The sequence below is a fragment of the Myripristis murdjan genome, chromosome 13, assembly GCF_902150065.1.
Source record: "Myripristis murdjan chromosome 13, fMyrMur1.1, whole genome shotgun sequence".
Taxonomy (NCBI): domain Eukaryota; kingdom Metazoa; phylum Chordata; class Actinopteri; order Holocentriformes; family Holocentridae; genus Myripristis; species Myripristis murdjan.
The window spans coordinates 4,239,486-4,264,855 of record NC_043992.1 but is presented as its reverse complement, the minus strand read 5'-3'; the positions used below and the strand labels follow the sequence as shown (position 1 = coordinate 4,264,855).

Sequence of the window (25,370 nt, the reverse complement as noted above, 5' to 3'; positions counted from 1 at the left end):
TCAGATGTGTGAGCAGCATGAGGAGGCCTTGCTGCTGAGGTTTACTGAGAGGTTTACTGTTTACTGCGAAAAAGTCATATGATTACTGTAACTTGTTATTTAGTAACTCATTATCCCTAACACTGCATATGCATCACTGAATTCAACAAGTAAGGCCCTGTTCAGGCAAGGCAAATCACATTTGTTTCTCAAATCAGTGATCAAATCGGATTTGTGTCTCCATCACCAACCTATTTAAACGGGTTGCTATGGTAACAATGTAAGTGTCAGAAACTACATACACTGGTGATGCGGTTTTCCAACATGGAAGCAGAGGAAATGTCCAGAGGCCTGGCCCCACAGTGCCAGCAGACAGTTGATTTAAGTGTGTGTTGCTCTGTGTGTTGTACGGCTCTGCTGGTAGCAGCATGGATTATATGATCCTGCTCTGCTGCTCTGATGCATTCCTGTCGCTCTGGATTTGACTTCATCGGCATGTGCTGTGTTGTGTGTGACGTCACAGAGAGTTTGAAATATGATTGGAGTGGCCAGAGCGTCAGGACTGAAACACATCTGAAGAAATCTGATTGGAATCACATTTCAAACCAACTCCAAATGTGGTTTGGATCTGATTCTTAAAATTCCAATTTCATGTGACTTTCTAAAATCAATCTGGAAACAATCTGGATATGCCAAAACCTGGATTTGGGCTGGCAGTCTGAACAAGTGCATGAACTGAGGTGGCTGGAGACTATTTTAACAGGTAACCAGACTGCACACATCTCAGATCTGACCTGTCGCTCCAGGGGCCGTTCCACTCTCTCTGGCCCCAGGGGTTCCTCATGCGGATCATGTTCAGCTTGTCAGACTTGAAGTAGGCCAGCAGGCCGTGGCCCAGCCTCACTCTGCGCACGTCCGTCACCGCGTAGGCGTGTCCCTTCACCAGGCCGCAGGCCAGCCGCGCCTCCATGTCCGCCTCGCTGGTCGCCTGCAATGGCAACGCACTGTTTGAGAGGTCGGTCACTCCTTTATCACTCACTCAGTCATTCATTTATTCATTCATCCGGTCACTCAGTCATCTGTTAATTCCTTGATTTAGTCACTCAGTAAGTAGTGAATTAATCCATTCAGTCACTCAGTCATTTGCTTGTCATTCATGCAGTCACTCAATGGTTTGTTCACTCATTCACTCTGTCACTCAGTCATTTGTTTGTTCACACATGAGCAGACCTCAATGTGCACGTGACGTCTCTGTGTATGTGTCTTTGACTCTGTGAGCATCTGTGCCTGCAAACATCCCTAACTGCTTGTGTGTGTGTGTGTGTGTGTGTGTGTGTGTGTGTGTGTGTGTGTGTTCCTCTCACCCTGATGGAGCAGCTGATGAGGCCTCCTCTGTTGTGGACCTTCAGCACTCTCTCAAACAGCTCGTTGCGTTTTTCCTCGTCGTCTTTGTAGCCGTTCTCTATCAGGCTCAGCGGCTCCGACACTCCACCGGTGAAATCCACCAGGGCGTCGGCCGTGTTCCCGCCATCCAGGGCTTCATAGCACCCATACAGCCTGGGAAAACACACACACACATACACATGTGAGCACATTCACACACATACACACAAACATTTGGATGACACTGGCGTGCTCTTGCAGATATTTTATTCATGCAATTTAATTGTTCACCTCTGACCCTTTAACCTAAATTCAAACAGCAGACAGACACACAGTGTTTCCTGTGTGTAACTGTGGTGCTTTGAGCAATAATTTCACTTTTGTGCCACATCTGTCACTGTTTAGGCCGAAGTTATGATTCAAATTGAGGCTCTAATGGTAAAACTTTCTTCTTTCTTCTTCTTTTTCTTTGCTGCCCTAAACCCAAGGCTAGCCCAGACGGTAAAGCAACACCTCACTAATGCAGAATCAATGTTGAAGCATCATCACAACTAATGATGACTGATGCTGACGGCTATATTGAAACATTCATGCACTGTTGCAGCTTGCTATCTATGAACCCTGACTGTAAAATTAGCAGGGCTGTCTGTGTAGTGCTGCAATCATCATCTTTTATTTAAAATGTTTCTTGTCAATATCATACAGGCTTGCTTTACACTTGCATCACCCGTAACACTTGAACATCCTATTTGTGTTACTATACAAGGGAGAACATGGCATTAACCCAGGCCTTTGTCCCAAATCCTATTTTACTTAATCCTTGTTAATCCTAAAGCCCCTACACCTTGTAATGCCGCTGCATGGTAGAAAGACAGCACACACACACGCGCACACACACACACACACACACACACACACACACACACACACACAGTGCCTGGTTAAAGAGCGTACTTGGCGTAGGCCTTCTCCACCAGCGCGCTCCAGAACTCGTTGCTGTCGTTGGAGTGGCAGTAGACCAGCTCTCCGTTCACCGTGGGCAGCCGGTCGTCGATCACCACGTCCACAAACTCTCCGAACCAGCAGAACCGGAAGTGGAAGATCCCGGCGTAGGACTCCGGCTTCTCCTTATCCCACTCCTGGTCCTTCCAGTCTGGAATCACCTGAGAGGAAGAAACACAACATAAAAACATGAGGACGCTGTTTCAGACGTTTTGAGTTTCACTGTGAAGCATCGGGGTGTAAAAATACAACATGAGGTGTTTTTTACAGGATGACTGGAGCCTGAATCCATAAATACCAACATGATAATTACAAATTCAAATGAGCGCATAAAACAGTGATCAAATGTTGGCCAAGTATGAACGCCACTTGATCGTCATAGATAATCATATGGCAATCAGCCAACCAACACAAGCAAAAATGTTATGTTTTCAGAAAAGTGTTGACACCTTTTCTGAAAATAAAAAGCGTGAAATGAATCTAGGTAAATGGCTGCAGGTGGGCTTACCCTTCTCTGTGTCCTGATTATAATCACACCAGTTTAAACAAACAGTACCATTACTAACATTACTATCAATAAACTGATCATACAAACCTATGGCTACTTTCTTTTTTCCTTACATTTTCTTTTCTAGCTATATTTCACGACGCTGTGGTGACGGGGGTGAAACCATGGGGTGAAGTCAAAGATGCATGGTGGTCAGCTGAATTCAAGGCCGCTTTGTTCTTTTTGTTTCGGAAAACTGGGAGATACAATGTTACATCCCAGTTAGTGTGCGGAAAACATAACACACACACACACACACACACACACGTGCATACACTCACTGTGGGATTTGTTTGATGATGTGGATGCCGGTGATTGGTGTGTGTGTGTGTGTGTGTGTGTGTGTGTGTGTGTGTGTGTGAGGCTGGGGGGTGTTAATGAGGGGTCAGTGCGGCTTCACCTTACTTTACCCTCAACAACTATAATTAGCATGAGGGACTGCAGGTTTACACTTTGCGTCAGGAAGGGAGTGCCATCCACCCTAACCCTACAGAGAAATCCTCTTGGTACACACACTAACTTGCACACCCACTGACACACATTGACACACACACACACACACACACACACACACACACACACTGTGTAATGAATGATATAAATAAATAAGTGATCCATTGAGCTATGACTAGCCGAGCTCCCAGAAGCCCTCAGGAAACTCCCCGAGTTCCCTCTTGGACGTCATCACTGCCTCCCGTTGCCTAGCGCCCTCACACATCACCCGCCTCCTCAACACTGCAAAAAAAAAAACAACACCCCAACGTGCTCACATAGTGTTTTCCTTTTTGTGTTCAAATATCTCAAGCCTATTCCAACACATTCCAGGTACAAATATCCTAATGCATTGCAGAAATGTTTTTTTTTTTTTTTTTTACCCCCCAACAGAAATGTAATGAGTTTTCATTTTACAGCTGGACAAATACATTATCATTAAGACATGATTTGTGCTCCTGATTTCAATAATGTTCACAATCATTTCAAGTTATTACATGTTTTAGGGCTTTTTGTGCAGACAGGTTCAACCTCGTGTTTCCAGATCAGGAAATTTCTAGCACCTTCCAAAAAATTTTGGGGCCAAAAGATAACTTCCCCTAAAATGCAACGAAGGGAATGAGCTTGAACTAACCCAGATAAAATACACTGACTCCGACTGTTTGAGTATTGATCTCATCTCCTAACCCTCTGTCCCATCCTCTCTCACTCTGTGGCAAACCAATCAATTCAGTCCCAGCCACACTGCCCTCCGGGAGGAGAGAGAAAGAGAGAGAGAGAGAGAGAGAGAGAGAGAGAGAGAGAGAGACAGGAGTGTTGTGCTAGAAAGAGTGGGAGAGAGGAAGGGGAAAGAGAGAGAGAGCATGAAACAGTGAAGAGTGGGAGAACAAGGGCTAGATTGATTATGCTGTAAATAGAGAGTGAGACAGAGAGAAAAAGAGAGAGACAGAGAGAGTGAGACAGAGAGAGAGAGAGTAAGAGAGAGGGTGAGAGAGACAGAGAAGCAGAAACTCGGTCAGTCTCTTCCACAGCAACATTCATCGAGGCAGGTCTTGCCCTCTCACCACCCCAGGACTACGACCTCGAAGTCGGACATGGACAAGGCGGACGGCCCCTCCAAGGCCATGGTGTTGACCTTCAAAGAGGATGTTTCACTGACGGAGGTGAGGCTCTGATGGATATCGCTGCTTTCACATGAACATTTTGTCACTCCAGCCAGGGAAGAGTTCCACTGACAGGTCATAGCGTTTTGATTCTGAGTATTGGCGGATCTGATATCAATCACAATTTGTTAATTTTTAAGTAAAAACATAATATGTCATATTCAAAACTCAGTGAAAATATGTTTTTTTTTTCCAACACACAAATAGTAGACTAGAGTTTCTGCACATCATCTGCACACACTGTTTAAGAGGAATCTGAGAAGGAAAAAAAAAACAGTTGACTGTGCAGCTCTAAGTCCAGTGTCAGTTCTTCTTCTGTGTTGAACTTTTATGTGGTCATTTTGCTACTGAGACAATTTCATGAAAATTTCTGTACCTGGTTTTCAGTGAAATAGCTGACCAACATTTAACATTTAGAGAAGCATTATTTTTAACTTACAGTTTTTAGTAAGTGAATTTTCTGTTCTTCATTAACTGTAAAAGTCTGTCACTCTGCACAAAGGGAGAGTAGGGAAGTTATTGCATTATGGATAAATAGAGTTACAATAAATGCAACAGCAGAATAAACTTCAGTTCCTTCTCTATATGACTGATAGTGCATGCAGTCCGGAGAATGGTTGTGGGCAATCTTGCATTGTCACCCCTGAGCAAGTTGTAGTTGAGCAGACAGGCACACAGTTTTCCCTGTCTGGGCTTTCAGGTCCTGTAAACCTCCTGGTCGCCGAACAGGTGGTACGATACTTGAGCTGGGAGAGGCTGACTGCTCTTCTAAACTAAAAGCTGATCCATTTAAACCAAATTCAACAGACATGATCAATTTTCGGGGTTGTTTTGGACTGAGAACACGTTGTTTTGCCAGTAATACATCTGATCGATTTTGTGTTTAGATAGTGGCATTTAGCTGGCATTTAGTTAGTTCTACAGAGTCTGGTCAGCTCACCAGCACTATCTTGGCGTGAACATACGATTTGCACCCTAGCTAACATGCGGATAATCATTCAGTGTTGAAATTAACATTTATTTCTTTGCTAAATATACCTGCTGACAAGTTCCCTTGTCAGCAAAACCAGAAAACTACATGAACAGCTTTGTAGCTGAGAGGAGGAGGAGGTAGGGTCAAAACCAGGTTAGAAAATCTTCCATATTAGACAAAACACTTTTACTTCCAGCATTGCTGGACATACAGTTGTCCCTCGCTGTAATGCGGTTTTTTAGTGCAATTTTGCATGCTTTTTTTTTTTTTTTACTGGACTTATTTTTCTACAAAGGTTTGAACTTTGAGAGTGTTTAAACAAGAGAGAAAAGTGAGAAAATGTTAATGCCTGTCTGAGAAAAGTGGGACTACTTTGCGGATTTCGCCTATTGCGGGTTATTTTTAGAACGTAACTCCCGCGATTAATGAGGGACCATTGTATATAAGAAAATTGTAAAAAAAAAAAAAAAAAAAAAAAGAAAGTTGGCATATGTTATGGTTTTATTAACAGAGAAATATTACAGTATAGCCCCAATACCTTAACAGGATCCACAAAACCTATGGCAAGTTTCTTTTCTTTTCTTTCTTTTTTTTTTTTTTAATTGACAATTCTTATTTTCACCTGGGTCAGGCTCCATTTTTGGGAGAGTATATTTGGGCGTTATTTGTGCACAGCCAACTCTCCAGAGGACCTCCATGATGGTGTCAGCTGTGGTCACTGGGGGATTTGTGACGAAATGGAAAAGCTTCAATACACAGAGTGCATAAGGCGCAGGGCCGCACCTCCCTCCAGAGGGCCTGAAGCAGAACCTCTGCACAAGCCTTTTTCATCAGTAAAATAATATGACTGCATTATTTTCAGCCAATATTTATTTTAAATGATGTCATGACACAATCTTTAAATTATCTACTGCAAAGGAGCATGCCTCAGTCAAGATAAAAAAAAAAAAAGGTAACATTGTTCTCAAATGGATGTTAAAGTGACCTATTAAATTTCATGTCTGAAGCTTTTACTCTGCATGTTAGCTGAGACGCAAATCATGACGCCGCAGGACAGGTGAACCAACACAAACAGTTTTTGGCTTGTTGGCTAGCTAACCACCGAGCAAGCTGATTTAGCAAAGCAGTTCATATTAACAAGCTGATGGTATTTAACCACCAACTGAATCAGATTCAATTCACTGTTCAACAGCCATGTCTGTTTGACTGTGCTGGGGCCTCTTTTACAGCCCTGTGTGTGGATCCCACACTTAAAGGTTACGTGAGCGCAAAACAGGAAAAGTGCTTACGGCAAAAAATATTGAGATTTATAAAAGTCCTGCGTACGCACACATGCACACAATTCCTGTTAATGTATCATAAATGTGGACGCCAGAGGAGGTGTCTGTGTTAGCCACATGCGCCTCATCAGTGCTGATATACACACCGAACAGTCTGTCCTTTCATCTGGCTTTGGGAGGAAACGACGACATTGGAGCGCATGGCAAGACAAGGAAGCTTTATTTATATGGCTCATTTTACACACAGGCAATTCTAACTGATTTACATAATAAAGTACAATTGACTAATTTGAAAGAAAAATGGAAATTGAAGAAGGTGGGATAAGTGACAGTTTTCTAGGAGAACAGTTGAACAGCAAAGATCAGTAATGAGGCAGAACTCTGCATTAGGCTTTTTTTCTGCAATGGCTAATATTTACAGAGCACTGTGCTTTTGTTCTAAAAAAGTTACTTCAGTAAGATTTCTTCAAACCAGAATAATTTTGCTTGAGTTAAGCGCAGCAGTAAGAAAGACGCCAACAAGTGCAGCCTCACTGGGCATGGTGACGGTGTGGGTGTCAGCATGGCACCGGGCACGGAGACAGGCGTCCGGCAACAATTTTACACAAATCGATATAACTGGGTTGGCTGGTAACCCTCCAACAGGTCAGCCAGGTGGGCATGCAAACAGTCCTCTGGTGCCGGTGCATCTGTCACATGAACGTCACCACATGCAATATGTGTGTGTTCATCAGACTGCTGCCTCACACCTCACCAAAGTGATCGTGTCAGTCAGTGGTGTCACCCATCCAGGAATATCACTCGGAAATGGAAGTTTGATAGGCGAGCACAAATTATTTACGTCAGTCTTGTTACGCTGACCTTGGCCTACATTATGATTAGGTCTGATAATGAGGATATGAGATATCATGATTGTGCAAGAGCTGTCACTGGCTCTATGTCCAGACTTTGTTCATTTGCAGAATCCACGTGTGCAGGTGGTGAAGGTGTGCTGGTGAGGTGACTGGAGAAGTCTCCTGTTGACTGCAGCGACTTTACACACGACAACTGTGTGAAAACTGAGCTGTCACTGATATAGGTACAGTATTAGGAGAATATTATAGAAAACTATTGGAGCTTTGTCCTGCAATTCTTTAATGCTGTTAGGGTTAGGGGATGTAATCTTGTATATTTACAAGCGATGATGATCATTTCATCAGTTAGCTGCCACAGTCCAAGCCTCTCTGCGCTGCGGGTGTGAGGAAGATGATGGTGAGGCAGCGCTCATGAAATATTGATATTGAAATATTGAAATATCGAAATTCGTTTTGAGCTGGCTTACAACTTCAACAGTTGGAATGTGCTTATGGAAGAGTTGTGCCTCATTAGCACAAGCACAGATTACACCACTGGTTTGAATGTTTATGATAATGTTCATGAGCCCAAGTCTTTGAGTAACCTGTAATATGAGGCGAATCTAATATGGTTTCAACAATCTGACTTCAATTCACCGCCTCGCCATTTGCGTCGCCAATTTCCCGTCGTACACATGGGTCTGAGTTTCCACACAGGTGCGCACATTCTCCTGTCAGGTTTGGTTTCACGGATGGCAACTTCTGTGTGGGAAGAGGTAGGCGCCTCTTCCGGGCCCGTTTTAAATGTGGCCCCTCTTGTTGTTTATTGTCTGCAGTAGGACCATTAACGTGATACAAAGAAACACAAAAACACTCTTCCACCTCTCTCCTCTGAAACCACTTCTCCCTCTCCCTCCCTCCGTCCCTCCCTCCTGTCCAGGTGATGCGTCTCCGTGTGGCCTCTCTGCAGCGGTCCGGTCAGAAGCGGCAGGACGGGGAGCGTCTGCTGCTGCCTCATGAGGCCGTGTACCGGCTGGACTTCTCCGTCCAGGAGCTGGCCTTCTCCCGCTGGCACGTCACCCTCAACGGCTACGGTCGTGTCACCGTCACCGGCATCTCGCAGCTCTGGACCCCCGACCTCACCAACCTGATGACCCGCCAGCTCCTGGAACCCGTGGGGACCTTCTGGCGCAACGCCGGCGACCCGCAGGACTCGCCACTGAAGTGTCTGGAGGCGGACATGCAGGAGTTTGGGGAGAGGATCGCTGACCTGGCCAAGGTCAGGAAGGTCATGTACTTCCTGTTTGCCTTCAAAGAAGGGGCGGAGCCAGCCAATCTCAGCTGCTCAGTGGAGTTCACCCCAGAGCAGTGACTTTTCACTTTTCACAGGGGGAGTCCCGGTTCAGCCACAGAGATTAGCGGTCACCAGAAAAACACTGCAGGCCAGGATTAGGAAATTTCATTCATAGTTTCTTCAGTTCTTCAAATTAGTGAAAAACTAACACACTGCTGGTGTTGAATGACAGCGTTCCACCTCATTTAAGTCAGTTTCTCAAAGAGACATAACCTGTATAATTTCCTCCCTCTAAAATTCAGCCTTTCTCATCTCCAACTCTTCATTTTTTCATTCACACAGCTGGATATTTAGACATTCGGAGGCTCCATTCTGTGTGGCTAGCATTTATTAATTCACAATTCAGATTTTGCCTCATCTAAACGCAATCTTATTAAATTTATTTACACAGCACTTTTAACAAACACACTAATGCTTGAATGAATGTGCTTTGAGGAAAACAAAGGCCACAAATTCAGGTAAAAATAAGAAATAATGCAAAAAGGGAGAAGAGGAGACAAAATATAAATGCACTGAATACTGAAAACACAAAACAGGTTTCTTGGTGCTACGTTAAAGAACAGGAAATGTGTAAAAATGTTTAATACAGGTTTAGGGACAAATCTGTTTGAAAAAGTCTTTTCGCCATCCAAGTCAATACAATTTGATGAAAATGATAACAGTGAAAACTCATAACTGACAACTGAGAGGGAAAAAAAACTTGAGAATTTTTAGAAACATCTTTTGAACAATGTGGAATTAACCTTTAAATCAAATAAGCTATGAGGACGCAAAGTTGCCAAATCCCACATGATTCCTTGTATGCTTGTGAATAAAAATGCTTCTATTGATCGCTAAATATAATGTTGGATACATGTATGGAAACAGCTTGTTTTTTAATACTTTATACTGTAGCTGCATTTGAGATATTCCAGGTTTGAGAACGTAGTGTTGTTGCTCTGTTATTAGAGATAGTTTCTGTGTTTAAATCAGTGACATCTAGACGCAAAACAACATGAGGCAGTGGATGGATTATCAAATGTTCACGTTGCATGACTGTCGCCTGACACAAAACAGAGATCAATAGAGAGACATGTATTAAACACTGAGTGAAACTGTGCTGGTCTCTGATTATTGTGGGTGTTACTGGTCGGGGGGGAGGACTGCCACTATCCTGTGTACACTCAATGGATCAATAGGATCAAATCTTCCTCTCTCTCTTCATAATAATCCCAGTTACTCAGTTATCACGAGCAAGAGAGGCTGTAAAGCGGTGAAATGGAAAAGAGAGAGAAAAAGAGTGACAGACAGAGAGCAAGATGACGGGAGAATGGGGGAGAGGAGGACAGAGAACGACACACGTATTGATACATGTTTGCAAGCTAAATAGTTAATAATCTACTTACAGCGTGGATGTATAAACTGTTGTTTCAGAATCTACAATTTGTATTCTGCTTTGGCAAACCTGTCTCTGATGAAGATTGACGACAGTAAAGAAAAAGAGAAAGCAGAGTGTGCACATGACACTGTGCTGGAAAAGCAGCCCAGCGCTGCTACAAGATTTCATTTTCTGACTTTCAGGAAAATGGCAGGCATAAAGACTTTCTGATGAAGCATCCACACTGTACAGAGATATCTGCCAGGAAACTGATTGAACTGTCTCTAGTCACATATTAGGTAAGATGAAAAATGGTCCAGACTGCCAGGCAACAGAGTAGTCTTTAAGGAATACATAACACCAATAATGCATTATTTATTTATTTATTTTATCAGTATTTGCCATGTGCTGACAAAGAAAGCTTCAGAAACACTCAGTGTTATGCCAACATACTCACACAATGATGATTAAGCCTATTAAGCCCATCAGCGATCATTAAAAATCCCTGCATTTTGCACAACCGTGGACGCTGGAAGGCTGGTGTCTGTGGCAGCGTTTCCATGCTGCCGCACAGTTGAGCTTTAATTGTTCTTTTTTTTTTTTTTTTTTTTTTTTTAACCACTGAAACAGGAAGACAAATCATACAGAACTGGAAAGTTTAATCCACCTCTGTTATGAAGGGGAGATGAGGAGGAACAGCAGCAGCTGTGAGTAAAGAAAGACATGCTAATCAAAAGAAGAGAAAGCTGATGGGACCCTGATGCTTCATGTGCTGAGATTCCCCTGCCGATAGGTGACGCATAGTGTTTTTAACCCCCCCTCCCGTTCACTTCCTCAGGCAGACCTCTGAGGCTGGGGCAGGGATTCAGCCTGGCAAGCTTCCAGTCAAACACACACTTTTCTAACCTCCGGACTGTTACCTGTTTGTCATAGGAAGTCAGAGGTCATTCCAGGTTATACTACTGAGAGCTCCCCTGAGATAGTATGAGTTCATCCTGAACACGGGCTTAAACACAGCAGACATTTCCTCTATAAGACTCAGCTCTGCTCCCTTCAGGAAACACTCTCTCTCGCTCTGTGCCGCTCTGTCTCGCTCTCTTTTTGTTTAGCTGTGCAGGAGTTAGCAAACAGTGAGGCCAGATTCCAGCATGCCGTGCTTACAGCCACACGGCCTGCTCATAAGTTACAACAGTTCCCGTTTGCTTTCCAGTCAGACTTTCCTGGACCCCGATCAGGCCGAATCCTTCCAGTAAAACGTCTGTAATCTGTCTAGGTTGCCTGCTGCAGATGATTTCACTCTACAAGGGCAATCTAACAATGTGGATTATGTTGCCATCTATAGCAACTTAAAGTTTAATGACTTAAATTCATTTCTTTATAGCTGTTGCCAAACCTCACCATTTAAACTGACTCAAAAACCTGCCTGTGTATCCAGGTCAGCGCTCCATGGATAACTTGTGGAAGCGATTCATTCTAGGCTGCAGGGATGAGGTATGGATATGACACAAATTTAATGTAAAATGATTTGATGATTTTATTCCAAAATTACATATTAGCTACTGGCAATTTAAAACAGTGAAGCAAATCTTTACATTAATATCACAAAATTAAAACAAAGTGCAGCACTTATCAAAGATAAGGTTGGTTACATTTTTGGTTGGCCAAATGTTCGTGCTACATTCTCTTCATGTTAGACTTATTAAATGACACCTTTTTGTGCCCACACTGTCATAATTTATGCAATAAAATTAATTAATGCTTGCCCACAGTTATGTGAAGGGCGTACATATTCATTAGTTGGATGTATTTAGTTGAATTGCATTAATTTATGCCACTGATTATTGTATTTAATGAGTGACTTCTAAGAAACAGAAATACAGTTATGTGACTCATGCTTTTGACAGTGTATCATAGATTCACATTTTTTGATTAAGTTTTACTTCAGGTGACAATCTCCGCGGATGAGTTATGAAATTACTTGCTGACACTTCATACTTGTTACCACAAAATGCATTTTCCCCAACAAGACAAAGTGTGAAGTGTGTAAAGTGTGAAGGTTTTCTCTCTCTCTATGTGTGTGTGTGTGTGTGTGTGTGTGTGTGTGTGTGTTTTGTTTTTTTTTTTTTTTTGGGAGGGCCGGTTATGGAGTCAAGACGACCAGCAGCCCCGGAGAGGCAGCAGCAACTAAAACAGGCTTTTGTTTCCCTTCAGCTGATGGAAAACTGAGAGCAGAGGACAAACCTCTGAGACCACAGGAGGAATGACAGCATCAACACACACACACACACACACACACACACACACACACACACACACACACACACACACACACAACCATAACTTAACATGACATGAACATTTATTACCTCACTTCCACAGTTAGTGATGTTTACTGCCTTACATAGTGTTTTATGAGCTGACGTGATGCACCACCCGCCCTTTTTTTTCTACATCTTGTACAGAATTTTAGATTCATGAATGGCACGTAAATCAATAAAAATACAATATTATAAAGTGATATATGATATGACTATAGGTTCACACTTATTTGAAATTTTAAGTGTAGGCTGCATTAAAATAAATAAATAAATTACCTAAAAAAAATCAAATCAAATTTTCCTGCAACCTCTGCTTCGACACAATGCTTCAACAGTTTGAAGTGTAACTGCAGTGAAAATTGGACATTTTTCAAAAATGTGTCTTAGGCTAGCCCTAACCCTAAATTTGATATTGGTTATATCATTGTCTTTTGAAATATTAATATCACATGTGTTCGAATCTTAGATAACAATATGATAACAACATATCATTCAGCCCTAGTCTTTAGCAGAGATGGTGCTGTGACATGTGTGTGTGTGTGACATAGTGAGGCTCTGGACTTAATTGCATTTTGGCTTCTTGCCAAAACACAAACACACAATCTGCATCCCTCCCCCTACACACAGCTCCCACCCAGCTTTACAACATTTCTTCCTCTGTATTTCTACCTTTCTACATTTCTACCTGCAGTATGCCACCCGACCTGTTCTGCTGCTGACTCCACCTTGTTGTCTACATATTCCAGGATTTGTTGCACATGATTTGATGGCCTGACGACCAAATCCACCTACAGAGCCGACTTTAGTATTCGACTTGGGCTGTAACTGGATGCCACGTTGCGAGTCAGGGGATTAGCTTCCATTGATTACTGACCGACTTTCACCTGGGGTAAGGAATGGCTCCGAGCTATAAAAGACCCCAAATAAGACGAGAGCACAGCAGCGATGCTCTGAACACAACTTACCCACTCAACACCAACTTGTTTAAAAGTCTGTATTTGTGTCTTACCTTCTGCCACAGCGCCTCTCTGGAGGCCAGACTGGAGCAGGCAGCGACGAACCAGCAGTTCCCCAGCTGGCCCTGGTGCAGGTCGTGGGCACTGATGCCATCCACAAACAGATGGGGGTCACTGCATAACTCCTAGAGAGAGAGCGGGAAAGGCAGTTACAATCAGTGTTGACCTTCTCTCCTATAATTTCTGTGGTCAGTTCTATGAAGGCACTGCATTACAAGCCCTCTAGGTCTTTCTTGTGGTCCATATTTTGGAGTACATGAAGTCATGTCCTCTGAGTGCTGGCTTTACTTGTATAATGTAATTAGTTAGCAATTGTTGTTCATTATTCATTCACTATTCTTCTACTGATTGAAATTTGGCAGAACTCTGAGAAATCAGGCATCAAAATAACTGTGACTGGCCTGAACTTGGTGCCACGAAGGTGACATAATGGTAAGTGACTGGTGATGCCAGTATTTGCTTATTGGTGCCTTGTTCAATACTTTCCTAAGTTCTTAAATTTATCAACTCTTCATAACCAGCTTTTAAATCTCTGATTTTACAAACAGCAAGAGAAAAGCATTTTAATGTTTTTGTGTTTCTCTCTGATGCTTTTGAACGAAAAGCTTAAAACCCACAGCGGCTCCAGGGCAGCTGCTTGGTGGCCAAAATAAATGTGAAGCCGGGTTTTGCCGAAAGAGAGCAGTCCACCTTCACAAGGTAAATAAAGTTTAAAAGAACCCTCCACTGAAGCTGAAATGCTTTAAGGATATTAAAAGGAGAGTAAACTACAGGGCATACGGCACACAGGCTAGTGGGACAGCAGCCAAATGACAGAACTGGGATAAACCAATAGCACACACCCTCAAGATCACTAAGCATATAGTGACGGGGCTATATGATCGTTTGAACACACAGACATGGATGTACACACTTCAAGTACACATGCTCTCTACTGTGCTGCTGAGTGAAAACCTTGTATCTGCAGTAATTTCAGGAACTAAAGAAAACAGCTTTGCTTTTAGTTTGAAGATCACTGCATTTTAGACATAATCCAGTGGGACTGAGAATGGGAGTCATGAGAACAAGTATTTTCTCAAACATTTTACTCTAAAACAAAGACATGAACGCAAGTACATGTACGTACTCATCAGTGCAACCACAAACGTAAGGTAAACACACACACACACACACACACACACACACAAAACACAGACTGGGTGGATCTCCCTTCTCAGTGTCTGTGCAGACCCGCCTGAAGCAGGCCCGGGCGCAGCCCTGCTTTGTTGCCACACATCTCATTAGGTCTGATCAGATCCACACGTTAGTCTTTACACTGGACACAGACAGATAGGCTAGTGACAGGAAATGTGATGCAAATTCATAATCTATTTCATCCATGGAACCAAATCTGCTTCCTGGTAAGGACCTGCTTCCCGGTAAGGGAGCAGCTCCACGCCCAGAGACCCTTGGGGGCTGAACCTGTGTGCTGCACCTGCACTCTGCTCCCAGGAGAAAGAAAGAGAGCTGGACACTAACCTCATGGCCACGAACGGAGGTAACAAGTTATATCGTGTGGCTGCAATGTGGTAAATCGTGGCCTCAAAATATTAAAAAAAAATTCTTCACATTGCCGTAAGAAATATTATTTGAAAGCAAAACAAAACAAGAACACAAAAAAACAAAACTGCATAGTGGCTATACCGTAAACTTGAGGTAACGTTGTCACTTCACATTCTGCTGTAATTTAATAATCACAGCTGTTTTGTATTCAGATGATACTTTCACGTTTGTGACAAAAGATTACAGAAGAATGTCATCTTTACTTGTTCACTGTGCTCATAAATTATTTTTCCAGTTCGCACATATCTATTTTTAGGGGCAAGTGTGACAGTAGGGCCCTGGCATTAACATCCTTTTCATCATTACAGTGTTTATTTTAGTTTTACAGTATTTATTTTAGTTTTATAATATTTGTTTTAGATTTAGTACTTCCTTTAGTTTCTATAGTATTTATTTTAGTTTCATATTTATTGGATGTGTGCTTGTTGTCTGAGGCTTTCTACTTTTAGTTTTCATGTAAATCTATTTTCCATCTATTTTTAATTCAAATGTTTTTTTTCACTCATTATGATATATCAGTAAGACATGAAGTATCCAGATGCATCAACTGCGTAGTCAAATAAGTTCCATCACTGCTTGTCATGCCATGTCTGCCATGACTTCAGCCTGTTTGCTAACCACTAAGTGTACTTGTATTGTCTGTATTTATCGTATTACACAATGACACTAACCACTAGTGTCTCCATGTCAACATAATAATAGGCCTTGTCACATACCACTCCCCTCTTATCTTTCCTTTACAAACTGGTATGCAAACTCGGCTTGGATCCTCATGTATGTTCCCTTTAGGTCTTGTGGTAAAGATTATTATATTGAAACTGTCGTGGCTTTGGAAGAGACTGAATTGGAATTTGATTCTTAAAAGCTGAGGACTCTGAGTCTGATCTGTAACCTAACTAACAGCATGTAGTGTGTGGCAAGCAACAAGGGTTCAAGAAGAATAACTCATTAAACCTGTCAGTAATCAGATTGAGAATTAGCCAACTGCAATAAATTTTGGAAGAATTTGTCTCTGCGACACTGATATGAATGCACACTGACAACCTACAGGTTCGTCATTAAAGTGATTAAGCTGTCCATGTGCCCGGTGCAGTTTCAGCGGGCACCTGGAGGAGACAGCAGAGTTTAGGACTGACCTCTGCACTGGAATGCCACCGCTCTCTCCACTCCCTGAACAGATCAATAACACTGATCGACTGGAGAGCCTTAAGTTTCCTGCTGAATCATTCAGCAGTGCAGATCATTAATGACTGACACTAATGGCACATTATGTGGTTCAAGGTTTGCCCTACACTTGTGTGTCCTCATGCACACACTGGTCACAGAAAAGCCTGGAAAAGGTTTACATTTCTCATCATTTGTATCCAAAATGGACTTTAATTCTCTTTGAATTGACACAGTTCAAAACATAAAAAAGGAATTGCAATTCACATAATGAATATATAGTCTTGATTTCAAATAACTTCTTTACAAATCATTAAAGAATCATTTATAAGAATATCATCTTATGGTAAAAGATTCAGTATATTTTATTTATTAATTTGTTTATTTGTTTGTTTACAGTATTTTTAGTTGTTTTGTTTTTTTTTTTTGTTTGTTTGTTTGTTTGTTTTTTAACAGAATCCTGTTCCTGAACTGATGGAACTGTAAGTGAATGTTAAATGTTAATGTTAATGTTAATGTTAATGGTCCTGCTGCTCAAAATGAAGCTGACAGAGAGAAACAACCAGCCTCCATCACAAATAACATTGTTTTGTTTTATTCAACAATTACAGGAAACATAGTACTTTGATTTTGTGTGAGAGTGCAGTCTAAACATTGTGCATTAGCTGGAAAGCCATTAAGTGATAATTCCAGTAACAAGTATCACATTTCCACATCTGCTGAAAGTGAACAATGAAAACAGAGGGGGGTAGTGGACTGCTGTACTGGATAAAAAGATTTATAATTATAACAAAAACAGGATAAAAACATTTATCAGTATAACAGAAACAGTTTGGGCTAGTAAACTGAATCTGACGGTGACTCAAAGTGTGTCTGTGTGGAAGGCTGAGTCAAGTTTGGCTTCAGTACAACAAACAACTCCATCAAGAGTAAACTCTGGCTAAATGTTGGACAGATTAATCCAGCGTTTACTCTGGATCAAGGCTGCCTGTGCAGGAGTTTTGTTCCAAAAGCTTCCCACAGCGGGGTGGACTGCACGCTGTGCTCTCGGTGTGATCTTTGCAGGACACCAACTCCACGGGAGAGTAGCAACCGTCCTGAACTTCCTCGTCTTGCAGACAGTTTGTCTTATTGTGGACTGATGAAGACCCAGGTCTTCAGAAAGGTTTTTGTAGCCTTTTAAAGCATGGTGCTTCTCTAGAATGCTTCTTCTAAGCTCCTGTGAGAGTTGTTGTGTTTAAGGCATCGCCCTCACCAAACAAACCTTTTGGTCCAGCTGGTCAGACACCAGACTCCACACCAGCAGGACACCTCTACAAGCCACACAAATATGTAAGATCACATCACTCGTCTGAATAAATCAATGAATTAGTTTGTGTATTATTTGTGTAATTTGGTTTTCCTTTATGTAGTTCTGACCTGATTATGTTTTAGGCCATATTTATACAGAAACAGAGAAAATTCGAGTTCACAAAGTTTCAGGTACCGCTGTTGAATGAAAGTTAAACTCACTTTAGCAGAAGCTATAAATGGAGGCGTGTTCTAAAATAGTGATATATTTTTCTTCCAAGAGTTTTCTGCTTTACAGCCCGGGTGGGTTGGGTTGTGTTAACCAAGCTGATAACCTCTTTCTCCTGTACACACCTGTGCCCTGCAGGTGATATGTGACACAGACACACACACACACACACACACACACACACAAACTGATCTTTGTGATTCCAGCTGGACAGATTCCATAAATTCCACTCCCTATTCAGTCCATGACAGCGCTCCACGTCTTGCATTGCTCCTTTGATCACCGCCTCCCCTGCTCTCCTACTCTCTCTCTCTCAGCTGAGTGAGTGAATGAGCTGAACCGACTGCATTCTCCACTGAATCAGTACAATGTGAAGAGGGACAGGACAGGAAATCAAATCCAGAACATGTCTGATGGGAAGTTGAAACTGGCACTGGTGCTGTCAGCCCCTGCTCCTTTGCTTGTGGGAGAGTTTGTTCACCACAAGTAGCTCTTTAGCAACGTAACAACACAACCCCATTTCTGTTTCTCCTCTTGTGCCCCAGTTCACTTAAGCTGAACAGCCGATAAGAAAGTTCTCTCCACAGATTCAGCAAGGTGAGTTGGCCGGTCAGCTGCTGACCATGCCCAGTGTACAGGGGCTGACGGCTGATGATCAACATTCAGCTTGGTGTGCCAGGGTGCTTCAGTGACTTAAAGTCATGCTCTTCCCTTCTGGTTTGTTTATTATGTTTTTCTCTACAAGGGCCAACAGACTGGTTTCCACATCAAGCTGGGCTGAAAACCACCACTGAATGCAATGAATACATAAAATACTGTACATTACATTCTGCTGAATTTGTTCAAAGTGGCCCATTTTTAAAATTACCTTATATTCCGAAGAAAAAGTACCACAGTTTTTGGCTTTTACAAGACGGCAACCAGAGCAAACTTGATTGTTCTGCTTGTTGCCGCTTATCTATTATCCCCCAGCATCTTTCTCTTTCTTCCTCTCTCTTTTCCTCTAAGACCGTTTCCACCATTCACACAAAACCAGTTAAAAAAAAGTTTGGATATCTTCTCCTCTTCAAACAGCTTTCAGGAGAGCCACAAGCTCACTCTGTCCCCTTACCTTGGGTCTTTTCCAGGTGACTCGGCCGATGCGGTTGCTCTGGTAGAAGAGCGACTGGTCGGCTGCAGGGAACAGAGGGTCTTCAAACAGACGCCCATTCTGCTGGCACTGCCTCCTCAACACAGAGTAGGACTGGCCCTCGTACGGCACCACCATTCCCCTGCACACAGACAACAAGTGCATTCATTATTTATAATCATTACTAAAGTGTATAACATCAATGAAGTATTAGTGAGCTCATTTTGAAACATTAGTGTAAAATGAACAAACAAAAGCCTCTATTGGAATCCACGTTGCATTTTATGTTGTGAGGCACCAGGTGAGATTTTGCTGGAAATCAGCTGGACTGCTTTATGGCACATGTCATGTGTGGCTGGTTTAAGCCCCGTGGGTCACTGCACACCTTGTAGCTGTGTTTTTGCCTCCTGGCTGCTTTGTTCTCTCTCTCCCTGGTTCCCGCTCTACCGGTTTCCTCTCTCCAGCGGGAAGATGCATAAAACTCTGAAGATGCATGACTCAAAGTGTGTGTACGCACAAAGGCAGGAATATGCACACTCATTCTTTTCGTCCGCTTTAGAAAGCCGTGCATATGCGTGGTTGTTTTATAAATCTCAGTCTTATCAGATCATTTCCATATAAAAACCTGTTGCTGCTCATTCATTTTTTTTTAGACATGGTGACTGAAAGCACAGTGAGGCCCTTTAACAGCACCAAAGCCGCCATCACTGCATGTCACTACACACTGCCATTACACATGCCTCAGCCTGTTTATAGCTCATCATAATGACTATTAATTGATCAAACATGTGCCTCTAAAGAAATATAGCCATCAATCACATCTGGATTATTTGGATTATGTGTCGCACACTGCAACACACACATTCTCACTACTAAATATGGTAATCAGTTTGTAAAAAAAAGATAAATAGGCTCATACAAATCATACCCGCACAATGGAATTGGATATTAAGGACACTTAGTATACTGAAATAATTAAGTTTCAATAATAATGTGGCATAAATTCCTGCTTTACAGTTATTTTCTACTACTTCTACTTCAAGTATGTGTCCATCAAACCACATGTACACGTATGCATGTTTCTGTGTGTATGCAGTGTTTATACATCTGGCTCCAAGTACAGGGCCGCTGAAATAAGTCAAGTAGGTGGACGGTATGAAAGGGGCCCTGAGGAGCAGTAAAGGGACAGACACACACTGAGACACACCCGACAGCCTCCAGCAGCTCAGTTTGGTGACTGTTTTCTTGTCTCTGCTTGTTTTTTCATGTGTTAGGTTTCATTATTTTAGTTTGGGTTGGAGATTTCAGGTAGTCTGGTTTTCAGAAAAAAGAAAATATCGATCCATATTGTCATCTTAGAGATACGCCTTCATTTTGAGATTCCCATGGCACGTCTGCGTCACCCTTTCTGTCCAAGCACGCCACCTTCCTAAACATTCAAACAGTGCAAACACCAGGCAGCTAACAGCAGCCACCAGCAGCAGCCAAGAAAATAATAAGTCAAATAAGATATCTATTCCCCTCCTGGGAATAAATCAACAGTGTGGAGATATTTGGAATTTCAGAGAAAAGACGAGTCAACTGACTAATCACATGCCATATGCAAACAATGGAAACATTATGAACCGATGGCCAAGCACCTACATCAGAAACAGGCCACTGTAACATAAGTGATGTGTTAAACGGATATATGATAACTTCTTATATCGAGCAAAGGCCCTGGAAATGAACTGAATCAAAATCTTACTGTGGCTGACTTTGTGATACTGGAATCTATCGTATCATCATCCAAAGAATCAATAAAGTATCCTGATGAAACTTGTGATATCCTTTTTCAATTTGTAATTTTTATTTATGATCAAATTTCTTTTGAGCAAAACACATGTAAGTCATGTACACTATATACTTGGGTGCAATTTTAACGAGGTAATGGGGAGCTGGTGAAGTGATGATGGGGGTAGTGGGGGTCGGGGGGTCGGGCAGCTGGCAAGACAGTGAGACAGGTACTCCAAACACAGGCAGTGAAGAGTGGGTTTCAACCTTTTCTGATCAGGTGTTGGTCCACAGCACATTCATCAAACTTATTTCTTGATGTCTGGGTCCGGGGCATCTGGAAAGCCCGCCAGCAACAGCACGCAAAGAACCAAACACTGCAGCAGGGAGTTTGAAAACCTGCCTGAAGCAAGCTGCTTCTCCATGTTTACAACACAAGGAGCCTAAACTACATGAACCACACCATTTTAAAATGTTTCTCACTGTTTAACTGAACATGTAACTAAATTGTGTTGACTATTTCCTCTTCAGTTTTGTTCTGTTTTTCAAGTCACTGTCAAAAGAGACCTTTATCTGATTAAATAAATAATAAATTTAAAAAAAAATTGCCTGACATGATTTTTAAAATATCTGAACATGTATGAACTTTTGAGTATGACTGACACAGATATCTAAACACACACAACCAGGCACAAACTGAGCTATACCAACACAAAAGCACATCCATGGATATGTGCACACACACACACACACACACACACACACACACACACACATACACACACACACACATACACACATTATGAGTCTTATTGGCAGGGTGTCTGAAACCATGGAAACAAGCACTACTGGAGAAAGCAGTCGAGTTTTATAACTTCTGATACTGTGGCAACCATGGAGAGGAACTATGGGAATAAAAAGTCCCCGCTGGCGGGCTATCTGGATTCTTCTAAATGGATTTCTCACATTAACAGAAGAGAAGAACTTGTATTGAAGTCAGGAAAAAAGTTTACATGGCAGAAAAACTAGATCCCTCTCGGACTGCTCGACTAGTTACTTATAATCCTTTGGTACAATTTCAATTTCCATGACTACTAAATCAGATAATATCAGTAATACTGATTTCCATTCTATTTTAAGAATGCAGTGTGGCTGAAAGCAAAGATGGTGTTATACAAAAAGCACCCTAAAATAAACTTCTAATGATGAAGACTAATTATCTAGATTAATAACATCAACCATCAGTAAACATGATCATACTGTAGAGCTTTAATGCTGTGATGTATGTGGAGGATGTACATTATCAACTGCACCACAAACTGAGACATTATCTGAAAACCACCGTTCCTCCCTCCCCTCTCTCCTCTGCTAAAGTCCTGTTTAGTTTTGGAGAAGTTCCACTGCATTTTTCACATCCTAATGCTATTTATTCAGTGCAGATTTTAAACTTCTGTTTGATTTGATCAACCACAGACTTCTGAGACTTTCTGAAACACACTGATCCAACTGTGACCTTTGACAGTGAGGCAGAGGCAAAATAGGGTTTGGAAAACATAAAAAATGGATCACATGAGAGGCAGTAAACATGTTAGACAGAAATCAGTTACAACTAAACCTCAGCAGCAGGGAAATGAGGCTTTTAAATGGAAACATCAGTGTGGCTTCGCCTCAAGGCAGCATATCTGTGGTGTGGGGAGAGCTGGTAATGAGAGACATGCCAAATGAAGGGCACAAGAAGTGTATGCGTGTGAGTCTGTGTGTGTGTGTGTGTGTGTCTTGTGATACACATTCTTTGACCTATATAACACAATATACTCTCTCTACTTGACAGTGCCTACATGCATTCAAATATATGTGTGTGTGTGTGTGTGTGTGTGTGTGAGTGAGTGTGTGAGTGTGCAGACACACCAGTGTCCTGTGATCCCTTGTCTATTCGCATTCTCATGACATTGGTGACATCCCAACAGACTTCTACTGCATAAGGATTAGCAGCAAAGATATCCTCCTTTTTCATAGTCATGCACATGCACACACACACACACACGCACGCACTCATCACACAGCAAACACATTAGTTAGTCAGCAGGTCACATGACAGGGAAACAAAACAGAAACTCCCTATCATGTTTGACTAAGGATCACCAGCAAAGAAAACATTCCTCAGAGTGATAAAAGCTGTGCCCTACTGTAGTGTGTGTGTGTGTGTGTGTGTGTGTGTGTGTGTGTGTGTTGGGGCTAGTTGGTGGACATTTAGATCCAAAATCATATTTCAAAGCGATGGCTGGGCCTAGAGAGATTGCGGCCTAAAAAAGCTGCATCACTCGGCGTCACAGGATGACAGTCAACCACAACAGCAACCTCCTGTCTCGCTGCCATGGAGATGCTGATAAACAGGAAGTTAAACTATCCAGTGCATGCTGACACAATGACATGTGACGAGGTAAATAAAGCTGTTATTTAAATATTTCATTTCATCTGGATGTATTCAGTAAGTTCTGCTTATTCATTAGTTTATGTTTGATGGAAGAAAGCAGGTGGAAAACGCGTCACAAAGAAGACAGCACGAGGAAGCTGAGGCATCCAGTTTAATCCAGCACAATGAATGCATCTGCATCTGGTTTACTGCAAAAAAAGTAAGATTGTTTTTTTCATGAGAACAGTGAAAAAAAAAAAAAAAAAAAAAAAACAACATTGCCATCCCCTCACCAGCCAGCTGTGAGAGTGCCAGGTTCCCTGTCCAGTCAAATCATGTCCTCAGTGTCTGATTTCACCACTGTGTGTTTTATAAATAGATGTACATACTTTATGGGATCGTTGCCTATGAGGATCAGTTCCCTGTTGGGGTCTAACATTCACCTCTTCCTCCTTTCCACAAATAATAAATTATCTTTTCCTCTTTTGTCTCTCCTGATTGAGATACAGCTGAAAGCCTAGTTCTCATCTTTTACCTGCAAAGCAGCATAGTTCTTGAACAGCAGCTTGATAGTGTCATTTCTGTGTGACACATAATTGGGTATTTCACAACTGCTTTTAACAAAGTTTAGGTATCTCTTATATAAAAAAAAAAAAAGTGGCTTGTGATAACTGTGCTTTGGATGAACATTTCCCAGTCATCCATGTCCATGAGCTCTGTGAGGGTCTGTTTTTCTAAATTCACACTGGCTAGATTTTAGTCTAACAGACCAAAAGTTATCCAGATGTTGGCCATGCAGTTTGACAAGGATGCTTGTTACCATGGAGACAGTTTATGGGATGAAGCAGGCCAGTTCATAATCACATTCATGCCATCTGAAGACAGTAAACACAAACGGAAAGAAGACAGTGAGCAGAGACACAGCCTGGAGAGATAAATGTGTTAGTGTTACTGTTGCGTGTGTGTGTGTGTGTGTGTGTGTGTGTGTGTATGTGATTGAGTGGGAGAGAAAGAGAGACTTCACCTTCTCTAACCAGCTGTGTTTAGTATCTGCTTGTCATCCAGTCTCACAATGTAAACAAGCTACAGAGTGCCGTTCAGTTACAGTGAAAATTTGAAAAAAATATTTTTCAATAGATCATGTTTCGGCCATGCGGCCTTTCTCAAGGTGTTCGGCATCGGCACCTTGTGAAAGGCCGCATGGGCGAAACATGTCAGTGGTTTTAATGTTTAAGCCCTATTAATTAAAGGCCTTTTAAACCTATTAATTCACTTGAGTGCCTGGATTGTACTCCTTTTTCCTCTTTTCATTACTATCCCCACATACTCCATGAGCACCAGTGAAGGGGATTCCAGTAGCGCTCTATCCTTTTTTCTTTTTCTCCAATTAAAACATTATTCATCTCAACAGTTTGCAGAACAAGAGTATTTTACAGCCCTTTTGCCATCTTTTATAACATCTAGACTGCACTGCATTTCTCTGCTCGGGGCTGCTGGTGGCACTAGACAGAAGGACATGGGGTCACTGAAGTGGAAAGATTTCATCCACAAACCAACAGGATGCTTTCACCAAGATTCATGGCGATCCACCATAGATCTGGAGAAATGGCCCTCTGATACGGTGCAGGGTAAGGGACAAAATTAAGGCCACTGAGAAGTCAGAGGAGGCTGCATCCTTACCGAAGCTACTTACAGTTTTCACGGTCACTTGGACTTTCTAGTTTTAAGACAGAAACTAAATTGTCAATATACAGTGATCATATGTCAAGATTTTGGTCACACATATTACACATGTGACTCCAGTGGCCTTAGTAGTACAGGATCAAAGTTTTTAAGGATCTATCTAATGACTCATTTCCTGATATTAATAAATTTAATAATGTGTTTGTATGTGTGCATTCATTAACCTGTTATCTTTAAACACTGTACTTGTTAATGCGCTCTTGTTGGCTGTTTGCTGTGTGTGTGTCACCTTTACAAACACACTCAGCATGTGTGGTGACTTGTTACTGACACCACACACATCAATCGCACGGCTACGGCTCCGTCCCATCACTTCTCTTTTTTCAGTTA

General features: G+C 42.0%; 2 protein-coding genes across 3 annotated transcripts in view; one reads left to right on the top strand and one right to left on the bottom strand.

The window, feature by feature from the left end:
* LOC115370348 (calpain-5-like) overlaps positions 1–25,370 on the bottom strand; it is a 49,177-nt gene that overhangs the window by 8,299 nt on the left and 15,508 nt on the right. For both annotated transcript variants that reach the window (XM_030067335.1, XM_030067334.1), the window contains exons 2-6: positions 19,094–19,253; positions 13,691–13,822; positions 2,317–2,525; positions 1,344–1,536; positions 774–967 (exon numbers count right to left, since the gene is read on the bottom strand). In XM_030067335.1, coding sequence (XP_029923195.1) covers positions 774–967; positions 1,344–1,536; positions 2,317–2,525; positions 13,691–13,822; positions 19,094–19,249 — 884 coding nt within the window. In that variant the 5' untranslated portion in view covers positions 19,250–19,253. The remainder of the gene's footprint in view (positions 1–773; positions 968–1,343; positions 1,537–2,316; positions 2,526–13,690; positions 13,823–19,093; positions 19,254–25,370) is intronic.
* Positions 4,366–10,104, top strand: ompa (olfactory marker protein a). The gene is made up of 2 exons (XM_030067337.1): positions 4,366–4,566; positions 8,593–10,104. Exons 1-2 carry the CDS (start codon positions 4,498–4,500, stop codon positions 9,022–9,024), a joined length of 501 nt encoding a protein of 166 aa, XP_029923197.1. The 5' UTR covers positions 4,366–4,497; the 3' UTR covers positions 9,025–10,104.

What these genes read in the sequence shown, in the direction of transcription:
- ompa (XM_030067337.1), top strand. Translation starts at nt 4,498, where the DNA reads ATGGACAAGGCGGACGGCCCCTCCAAGGCCATGGTGTTGACCTTCAAA. An exon ending in AGGATGTTTCACTGACGGAG is followed by an intron (nt 4,567 to 8,592) that starts GTGAGGCTCTGA and finishes CCTCCTGTCCAG; the next exon opens with GTGATGCGTCTCCGTGTGGC.